The sequence below is a fragment of the Solanum stenotomum genome, unplaced genomic scaffold (assembly GCF_019186545.1).
Source record: "Solanum stenotomum isolate F172 unplaced genomic scaffold, ASM1918654v1 scaffold29645, whole genome shotgun sequence".
NCBI classification, from domain to species: domain Eukaryota; kingdom Viridiplantae; phylum Streptophyta; class Magnoliopsida; order Solanales; family Solanaceae; genus Solanum; species Solanum stenotomum.
In genome coordinates this window covers 1-11,560 of record NW_026030557.1, presented here as the reverse complement: position 1 = coordinate 11,560, position 11,560 = coordinate 1, and the positions used below count along the sequence as shown (strand labels likewise).

At 32.2% G+C, this 11,560-nt stretch overlaps 1 protein-coding gene and 1 pseudogene across 1 annotated transcript; both read right to left on the bottom strand.

Moving 5' to 3' along the window:
• Nucleotides 1-6,201: 6,201 nt before the first annotated feature.
• Nucleotides 6,202-7,549, bottom strand: LOC125851764 (60S ribosomal protein L10-like; annotated as a pseudogene).
• Nucleotides 7,550-8,031: 482 nt separating this feature from the next.
• LOC125851765 (60S ribosomal protein L10-like) lies at nt 8,032-8,564 on the bottom strand (the record flags this gene model as incomplete). The annotated part of the gene is made up of 2 exons (XM_049531511.1): nt 8,032-8,205; nt 8,311-8,564. Coding segments are annotated over 2 exons (428 nt in total), but the record flags the coding sequence as incomplete, so codon positions are not given.
• Between the last annotated feature and the right edge of the window lie 2,996 nt (nt 8,565-11,560).

The following is an 11,560-nucleotide window of genomic DNA, read 5'->3' as shown; positions in this document are numbered from 1 at the left end:
CGTCGTTGCTCATTCCCTTGGAGTAGATGATGGGACTGTTACTCGAACAACCTTTTGCAAAATTTTTAAGAAAATATACATTATATACAAAAGGCCATAAAAGTTTAAATAATGAACAAGATAAATGGGTATAATACCTCTTGATCATTTAGATCATTAAAAACAGATTGATAGTTTGATTCAGAAGGTAAATGTTGAGAAGGTTCTTCGGATTGAACGACACCAACTGTCACTTTATCTGTAACTTCTACACCATCACCCTGAAAGAAAAATATTAAATGTATATTTATCACAATTATGTATAATATATATGTATTGATCTATATTAACAAATCTTTATCTTCCGCATTCTTTGATTTGATAGAATCCAACACAACTTTGAAGTTGTTTTCAATGAAGTTCCTTAAATCAGTAAACTGTTTCTCCATCTGAAATTAGACATATATATGTAACTTTAACGCTAAATATACAAATTAAAAAGAATTTTAATAAATAAAAACAATTAAAAAATAAATATCTAGAGTTTGAATTGATCAAACTCATCACGCGATATACTGAAATCATGTGACTTGCTGGTGGATGGCATTTCGAAAGCAACACTTGATTTAATCTCAACATTTTGCTTAATGCCTGTATAGGATGGAACATTAGCATGTATTTTGGCCTGCCTCTTTGGAAGTGGCGACTTAGGTCTTTTTGCAACATTGGCACGTTGGAGAGACTTTATTAAACAAGGCTGCTTTGAAATGACCCTAGGTGTTGTCTTGTTCTGAATATGAGTGACTGTCTGCCTTGATTTCTTCTTTGGAGGCGACAAACAAGTATCAACTTTTTCTTTTCCCTTGTTATTTATTAGACATGGAGGATCCTGAAAATCATCGTCCAAAGCATTTGCAGTTGTTGTTTCTGTTGGAGATGAATCTGATTGAACATACTCAGGAGGTAATTCAAGAATCTTGAATTCCATTGGAGTTGGAGTTATATTCTTAAAAACAAGCTGCAAAATATAGACATGTTCATATTGACATATTCATTATATAAAATGTTTACTTAATCAAATGTAAAAATATATATACAGTTTATATATATATATTATTTTTTTAATATATATATATATATATATACACATTAGACAAACTTATATGTATAATTATACAGTTTATAAGTTTATATATACAAATGAGGCTATGTTTATAAAGTTCACATACTTATAGGTATATTTATACATTGTCATAAACTTGTATAAATAATAATATATGGAGCAAATTTATACATATAGTTTTCTATAGCACAAACGAATACATATATTTATACATTTATATATCTATACTATATTTATATAGATAATATATTATACATAAAATTGTACAGTGCGTACTGGATTGTTGTCGTCTCTGAACATGCCCTTAGCAAAATAGCTTAGACGAGGGAAATCTTTTTTTGTCTTCCAGTAAAGTATCCTAGGGATGTGATGAGATACCTGAACAGCAATTTCCTCATCAAAATTCGAACAACATTCATAAAACTACACTTGCAAAGCTAGTGGGAAACCATACAACTTGAAATACTTCCCATCGTGTTTGATCTTAGTGTGCAAATGCAGAATCCCAAGGTCAAAAGCCTTTTTATCCCGTGGGTAGTCAATGTATCTGCCCGATTCAACCAAATCAAAGTCTTTCCTATCAATAACAGCACTGGTTGGTTCTTCGAAAAGGATGAATGAATGTATATAGAACAATTTAGCAAACTTCACCGCATCATCATCATTATCCCCCCAAACCTTATTATCAAACTTTTCAACCAACTGACTCTTGGTGATGGCTTTTTCGACTCCAAAATACTGAAGAATAATTTTGTTTGGTTCTTCGGTGTTAAAGACAAAATCATTCTCACTGTCTGAACATTTTAACCCAGCTATTATAGCAAAGTCACAAATGGTGAATCGCAAAGTGGTGCCATTCACATGTATCAGGATTGCATCTTTTGAGCTACCCTCAAGTTCTATCAAAAACATGCACCTAATCAGTTGTGCTTGAACATGACACCTACGAATGCTAGATAATTGGGCAAAACATGTTGTTCCACAAAATTCTTTATACTATGAACTAGTAAGCTTTGTAGCTAACACTTTCATTACTTCAATATTTGTGTAACACTGCATGTGAGGTATGCGTGTTGGTTCTCTTTTTCCTAAAAACTTAACAGCCTGAAAAAATGCATATATAATTTTACTAAAAATACACATGTATACATAATTAAGACACAAGTACAGATATCAAAATGTATGAAATAGCTTTTAAATGAAAATAACTTATACAAGTTTTATAAAGAAACAATACATTATACAAACTAATTTCAACTGTATAAATGTTTATATTGTATATATAGATAAATTGTTGTACCGCTACGAATACAATAACTATTGATATTATACTTATACAAATAAATTCAAATGTATAATTGTTTACATTGTATATATAGTGAAATACAAACCATTTATGTATGTGTATAAGTTTGTGGAATTGCATATGTCTAAAGGAACATTATACAAATAGGATCCTTATACAAATGAAAAAAACTTATACATAAAACAATGCACAAAACTGTATAAATGTTTATACTGTGTATATATATTATACATTATACAACCAATTTCAAATGTATAATTGTTTACCTTGTATGTATAGTTAAATAGTTCTATTTTATACACTTAACTTTGGATATTAACATAGTGACTATATAAAACTGTATAAACACACAGTTATAAGACATGAATCAACACAGAAAATATAAGAAAAATATAAAATCGTAACATATACAAAAATAATGATTATACAAATACCTCATCATGCTCCAATAAGCCAGAACAAACAACTTCCTTTCTTTTTGCATTCTCTTCTGTATAATTAGTTGTTTTTTCTTTCCTTTTTTTACTTGACTCAGCAACAGACTGATCTCTCTTACCTCCCTCCACAATTTTGATGTTGGATTGCTTCGATTTTGCACTCCTTCCCTGTAATCTGATTGGGTTATTTTTCAATTTGGATTTGATCTCTTGCATTGTGTTGGATTTGGACATTGAACCTGAAACCTCCCCAAAATCCTGAGTTAAACCCAAGGAAAAAGATGGGCGTTCAACACTATTTTCGACATGCAAGGGTATACCTCTTGTGAATCTTTTAGATGGATAATGGGCATACATTGTTTGAAGGAAAACTCTGAATGAATTATGAACTGATGTGAAAAATAGCTTGAAAAAATTGAAAAAAGATAGACAAAAATTTAAAGTAATCGATTGAGATAAGTTTTGGCGGTACTTGAAATTTTTGAAGGGATTTTGAAACCGCGATTGAGAACGTGCTGGTGGAGATTTGAAATTTCAAACTAATTTTGGGGAGAAAATTTGGGAGAAATTGAAGGAAATAAGAGATATAAACGAGAAAAAGATATTATATAAAAGGAAGAGAATAACATCAACTTTTTTTTTACTTATACAAATCGGTGGGCCCATTAATAGCAAACTGACCGAGACTTTGCTCCTCAAAGAAAATAAATGAAACGGTAGCTACTGTATATATTTTGCATTAAAAGTTTGCCATTATGTACAATTATCCTTACTTTTTAGCCATAGTTTATTTTAATTGTAATTCGCAGCAAACATCCCCTTTTTTTGGCCATTTGATTAGGTATACAATTAGCCATTTTATATATTTCGGTATAAAATGTGTTTGTATAAATCGAGAGAAAAGTGTATATACAAATACAAATACATATATTTTCGTCCTATATACTTATAATTATACAAATACAGATCTTATTATACAAATTACAATGTATAAATGAATTTATACACTGAACAATTTGTATAAAATTAGATGTTTGTAGTGAATTATACAAATCAAAAGCTCCATAGCAAACATAAAATTTGCTATGGAGCGTAATTATGCAAACTAAAATCCATTAAATTTGGTGGAATCCAAATCACAAAACGTCCTGATACATAGCATTTCGATTTCGAATACATCCATCAACGTCCCGATACATTGCGTAAGATCGTAAGTGATGTATCCGATTGATACATCATGTAAATTGATGTATATGACTGATACATCGCTTAAAATAATGTCCGATACATTGCGTATGTCTCCATACATCGCATAAAGTGATGTATCCGATTGATAAATAACGTAAAATAGGGATTTTTGTAATTTTTTTAAATGGTAGGAAATTTTAGATTATATAGTAAAACATGTGTATTTAAGTGATTTTTCCCTTTTTATAATGTAAAAAAATAAAAATTGAGGGTAAGGGGAAGGAAATTGAAAAGAGGATTACGAGGTGGAGAAATGAACTTTCACAAACAAAAAGTATATGAATTTTTTTTTTGAAATATACAACTTGCATTATTTGTTATATATAGTCTGGTCAAAATAAACAATTTACATATAACTTGTATACAACTTATTTATACATTGGAATAAATAATAATTTCGCTTGAATAAACTTTTAAATTCAAAGTTTTGAAACTTTTTTATGCCTATTAATGGAGTTTTTAATGAAGTTTACAACTTTGTAATAACTTATTTAATTAGATAAAGAATTCTCAAAATTTACTATAGGAGTTTGATTATACATATTTGAGCAAATATTACTGATGTTTCAATGTTTAAAGAAGTAGAGCGATTAAATTTAAGGGTGTATTATGCATAGTGATTTCTAAAACTCAAATGAAGGGTTTATTGTGTAAAATGTGTGCTACAAGAGATTAGTTTATGATCGATTTAAATTTAATGGATTTAATATTTAATTGATAATGGTTTTGATTTTTTTTCCTATGACATTATCGGTTCTTAATGGTTTGAATAAACACGAAAACAATCAGATGATTAAATAAATAATGAAAAAAGTATATTAATATTTTTCAAAAGTTTTTTTTAATGTTATAATTGTAAGTCTCATGTCAGCATGCGCCTTACAAGACTAATGTCAGTGTGCGCCTTACAAGGAATATGTCAGCGTGCACCTTCCATCGACATCCATCCTTTCATTCAAATGTTGCCCTTTTGGTTTGATTTATATAGATTGGAGAACTTTTAATTAACATCAACATCAATAATGTAAGTTGCAAATTGATTATCAAAAGAAATCATACTAAATTAACCCAAGTCATCATCATATAATTCAGTCATTCTCTTTTTTATTTTTTATGTAAAAAAATAGAATATGAGTCAATTGTATTCAAACAACCCAACTCCAGGTCATTGAGTTCTTGAAGTTTTCAAGTCAATCAATAATAGACCCGATAAACATAATTTTCTAATAATAATTTGATATTTGCTCAGTAGAGACATGTCGCGGGAAGTAGAAGGTAAATGGTAGGTTGGTAAACCCTACCAATGAATCACATTCACTAGACAAGAAACTCAATTCCGCACAATTATTTCCTTGTATAATCTGAGGAAGCACATGAAAAACCAACAACGCCAAAAACTGTCTAGAAATTTTTGAATAAAATCATCTCCATCGTCTGAAATAGTTTGGTTCCTGAGTGGAACCATTCAAAGATAGTACTACCATTGCTCAATAAATAATTGATAAATTGTCCATTCAATTCTTGTTCTACATTTGCAGCCTCTAAAATTGCTAATTTTATCATATTAGATGATTTGTAAAGTTTTTTTTCAGCACAGATGAGCTTGGCTAGTTGTACAATGAGTCACTAACGGCATCATTGTTTATATTGATCAATGAAGCGTTGCTTCGATCAATTCGAACACATCTAGATTATTTCACAGGTATCTGTTATTTTACACCAGTATATGTATCAGATGAATCTATCCCACCTAGCATTTTTCACCTCTACTAGAATCTAGAATTTAAACGCTGGTCTCGTGTATTTTTTTCTCTTAGCTGAAACGATCTCTCACATAATTGGTTGTTTAACTTAAAAGGTCTCCCTCTATTCCAATTTATGTTGCATACTACCAAATTATGCCACATAAATTGTGACAAAAGAAATACAAGATAATAGAAACTGAATTGCGCACACTATTGTATCCTCATGATCAGCAAAAATCAAAACAGAAACAATACTGTCCAAAAATCCAATGATGCAGCTCGCATGAGTAAGAAATGAAGTAGAACGCCTAAGGACAGCAAAATGTAAAATAAAACTCATCATTCAAATGAAAGCCAATCATTCTTTGAAAAGGCAAACGTTCAGAGGGGTAACAACTTATGTAATGGTTCAAAACTAGATAGATGATCAGGAAACAAAATTTCATTCAGCGGAAGTAGAAAGCTAAAGGTACAGATTTGTAAATTCTGCAGCTTCTAGAAAAGCTCTTCCAGGTTGACGTGCAACAAGTCGTCCATGGCAGCCAAGAAGCTGCAAAAGCATAAGAAGAAGCACTAAGATTACCCATGACACCACAGGCAAAAAGATTTGATATACAATTCCATCACAATGCAGCTTGTAATATAAATAGATTATAAATGAAACAAACCTTGGCGTTGACACCGTCTGGGACAATACGATTCTCAGATTTGTATTTCAGATAATCGGTACGGTTGAACTTAGTGAACCCCCTACAATAAAAGCAAGCACGTTAGCACTCAAAGATGCAGTGGTACATGCCTATAGAACATATCCTATTCTAGTAAGGCTGCAAATAAAAATGCCGAGTATATTAAACATTAAAAGAGGTATAGCAAACTAAGCTTCAAGGCACTTAACACGTTTTTGGAAAGAAGGAGATCCCCTAAAGATTTACTCCCCATAACTATGTAAGAAAAAGAGACCAAACGATGGTCCAAGGGACACAAATAACTGAGACTTTGAAACATCGAGAGCCTGTGTGATCCATCTAGAATGAGCTACTATGTGATATGAGTTGAGAATGTATCTCCCTAAACCAACCCATGACTATCAAAACCATAGATGTTAATCCTACAAAACTGCATAATTTTCATAACAAAGGAATAGCACAATGACAAGCCAATCCTTCATAACCAAACATAATTTAGTATTGGGAAATTAACTAGTCCTCAAAACTAACACAGAGACATAAAAATTAAAGGTGACTAGTAAGATAAAAGTAATACCACTTTCTGCTGACAATGATCTTTTGTCGGCCAGGGAACTTAAACTTAGCACGTCGAAGAGCCTCTTGAGCATGGTTAGCATTGCCATCTTTGCAGCGAACTGAGAGAAAAACCTGACCAATAGCAACACGGGCACAGACTCCCTGCGGCTTACCAAAAGCTCATCTCATACCTGTTTGGAGACTATCAGCCCCAGCACATGACAATATCTTGTTAATTCGCAAAACATGGAAGGGGTGAACCTTAACCCTGAGGTGGAAATCATCCTTTCCAGCAGACTTGGTCATGTACTTGTTGCAAGCAATACGAGCAGCTTTAAGTGCCTCACTTGAAACATTCTCCTTCTCCCAACTTACCAAGTGCACACAGAAAGGAAATTCATCAACGCCCTTTCTCTTCATACCCACATCGTAGATCCTGATCTTTGGATCTGGGACACCACGACAAAACCGTGATTTTGGNTTAGCACTCAAAGATGCAGTGGTACATGCCTATAGAACATATCCTATTCTAGTAAGGCTGCAAATAAAAATGCCGAGTATATTAAACATTAAAAGAGGTATAGCAAGCTAAGCTTCAAGGCACTTAACACGTTTTTGGAAAGAAGGAGATCCCCCAAAGATTTACTCCCCATAACTATGTAAGAAAAAGAGACCAAACGATGGTCCAAGGGACACAAATAACTGAGACTTTGAAACATCGAGAGCCTGTGTGATCCATTTAGAATGAGCTACTATGTGATATGAGTTGAGAATGTATCTCCCTAAACCAACCCATGACTATCAAAACCATAGATGTTAATCCTACAAAACTGCATAATTTTCATAACAAAGGAATAACACAATGACAAGCCAATCCTTCATAACCAAACATAATTTAGTATTGGGAAATTATCTAGTCCTCAAAACCAACACAGAGACATAAAAATTAAAGGTGACTAGTAAGATAAAAGTAATACCACTTTCTGCTGACAATGATCTTTTGTCGGCCAGGGGACTTAAACTTAGCACGTCGAAGAGCCTCTTGAGCATGGTTAGCATTGCCATCTTTGCAGCGAACTGAGAGCAAAACCTGACCAATAGCAACACGGGCACAGACTCCCTGCGGCTTACCAAAAGCTCATCTCATACCTGTTTGGAGACTATCAGCCCCACCACATGACAATATCTTGTTAATTCGCAAAACATGGAATGGGTGAACCCTAACCCTGAGGTGGAAATCATCCTTTCCAGCAGACTTGGTAATGTACTTGTTGCAAGCAATACGAGCAGCTTCAAGTGCCTCACTTGAAACATTCTCCTTCTCCCAACTTACCAAGTGCACACAGAAAGGAAATTCATCAACGCCTTTTCTCTTCATACCCACATCGTAGATCCTGATCTTTGGATATGGGACACCACAACAAAAGCGTGATTTTGGGTAAGGCTTGTTCTTAATCTGGCGGTAACACCTTGCAGGTCCTGAGAAAATATTTCAACCCAGTTAGGGACAAGCTTTTGTGATGTCAATACTGAAAACAAATACAAGTATCACAATTAAGGGTCAATTAATTGCAGCATCATATTATAGTTAAGAGCAAATAAGGAATAAAGCTAGCTATATAAATAATTGCCATAGCATATATCTGCAACTTAGTGAAAAGCCTCCTCATCCATAAAGACAGTTATATATACTATGTAGTGCAGAATAACTTGAATATCACTAACAAAGAACAATAAATGGGGGGGGGGGGGGGGGAACCTTGTCATACTTGTTTCTGTTCATACACAGCAAAACTTGGTGCATATTTCAGATATATTTTTTATCATCAACTTCACCATTTACATAGATTCATCAAAATATTCACAAAAAAAAAAAAAATAATCTTTTTCATAAACCAATAACATGTTAGATAGCCTTTAAATATATCTAATTAAACCGACCAAATAAATACATAGCAACTATTATTGTAAACAATAACTTTAGCAAAAATATGAAATTATTTCTACCTAATTATTAATCTATAAAAAAAAAGGGTGTAAGAAATTGCTCGGTATCAGCTGCTAGAAATAATAGCTACACAGTATGTTTAACGAAGTTGCTTTGATTTAACTTTACTACTTCCTGTAATTATCAAATTGTAGGGTAGCCAATCATCTTATCAAATATCAACCGGAAAAGACATTTTAAGTGACTAATGGATGGCTCTAGTAGTATTGCATACTACTTTCTCTCTTTGAACACACAACTCTAATTTTTTTTCATGTCAGCTCCATCACTTAATCCTAAACTAGATGTACTCAGCTATATAAATCCTTTATATTTATTCTGCTCTATTCTCGCCATTTCATTCCAATACTTAGTAATTTGACTTCTTGGACAACTCCAAGGAAAACGAAATTTCCCATGAAAAAACTAGAGGCTTTATCAGAACCACATTAGATACAAGTATGGGAGACAAGATTAACAACTAAATTCTACCCACCAGAAAATACAAATGTTGGCATCACAGAGTAAATTAAACATGTTTGATTGATCCCATTAAATCCAATACCAATTTTTTACACTTCAATGACAAATTAGTTTATTAATTTTGTATCTACTCTGCCTCAATTCAGGTGAAAATCATTCCAATATTTTATTTTTAATACATGTGGTGTCCTGACCAGCTTGCACGCACCTCCACTACCTCCTACCAGCCAGCAATGAATGGGAAGAAATCACCTAGTGTTTTTGTATCTGTTAAGAACTTAACCTGAGACCTCACTTCAACCACTAGAACACACCCTTGGCTGCTTTTTTCTCTTCTTTTTTTCAATGACAGTGGTGCCCATGTCAGCTTACACACCTCAGCTATTCCACCTCATACCTGATATCTCCCACCAACCCAATTACCAGATAACTCTGCCCCCCTCGATGAGTTTACTATCGAAATTTGCACGGATATAAATGTAATTTAATCAGATAATTGGCACTTGAAAACCCCCAAACATATGCCCTAACAACAATGAAACTCAAAATTAACCACGAGAGATCAAAATCCAAATCCAAATCCCAAAACAACAAAAACTTTAGGTGATCTCCTTTAATCTATTCATTAAATTAGTCGCGGTACACGACAAGTAGGCCAAACACTATCTAAAAAAGGGCAATTGACAAAAATAAAACCAAACCCGCTAACGAAAAGATCGAAATACAGAGAGATTATGCAAACCTGACGGCTGTGGCGGTCCGTTTTCCATCAAATGGATAGAGGAGGAAGAAGAAGAGCCGCCGTCGATGACCGCTACAATGGAGAGAGAAAGTAGAGAGAGAAAGAAAGAGAAATTTGATAAGGGGAAAAAATTAAGCCTAGAAATTTATTAAAAAGCGATTTTATCTTTTCTTTGAAAGTACCAAGAAAATTCAGCTGACGTAGTAATTGACCATACAGTATGTGGATTAGTCGGTGCAGGGGGTTGATCTCTTAACCGGAATGTGTGTTTTGTTTCTAAAAAAAATTGTGATTCCTTCGTATATCTCCGACCCCACTTTATTTTATTCTTCATTCTCTATATTTTGATATTTCTTTAGTCTCAATTTATGTGACTTACTTTTCTTTTTAGTTAGTTCTAAAAGGAATGACACATTTCTATATTAAGTAACAATTTAACTATAATATATCTATTTTATCTTTAATGAAATGATTTACCATCGCACAAATTTCTATCATTCATTTTGGACCACAAGGTTTAAAAGTCTTCTTTCTTTCTTAAACTTCGTACCAAGTCAAACTACCTCACATAAAATGAGACGGAGGGAGTAGTAAAATAGAAAATTGAGTCTTCGGTCACCTTCTAAAAAGCTCTCTATTCTCCATTTATAGAAAAGTGAATAGTAGTTCTCCAAATTCATCCTCTCTATTTCACTTTTTCATTAATTTAATATTATTTCTATTATTTCTAACTAGCATATTATTTTTCATATAAGACTATTAATTAAATTTCTAATATTCATAATTCTTTTTAAATGTAATACAATATTTTAAAAAAATATATTATTTAATATATACTACTTTCATTCCGAATTAGCAATATTTCAAATACTTTGTTTTTCAATTTTCGTCACTTTAAGAGATAATTTGATAGTATTATTGATTTTCACTATGAATAATGCACAAAATTTAAATGATAAGATGAAAATTTTAATTTAAATATACAATACATGACATAATAATTTAAATACAAGATAACAATACAAAACATAACATAATAATTTTAAAAATTACGACAATAATTTAGTAATTCGGTAGGTCGTTTTCAGATTTAACAATATTCGAAAAAATAGTGTACAATCTAGAGAATTATTGTGCATGTGATTGCGGTTGTACTTGTTGATTTCTTTTTTTCAATTATTTGTAGTTGTTCTTTAAGATTTTAGAATAAACTATAATTTTATATTAAATAATTCTTTGAAAAGTAATAATTTTATATTACAT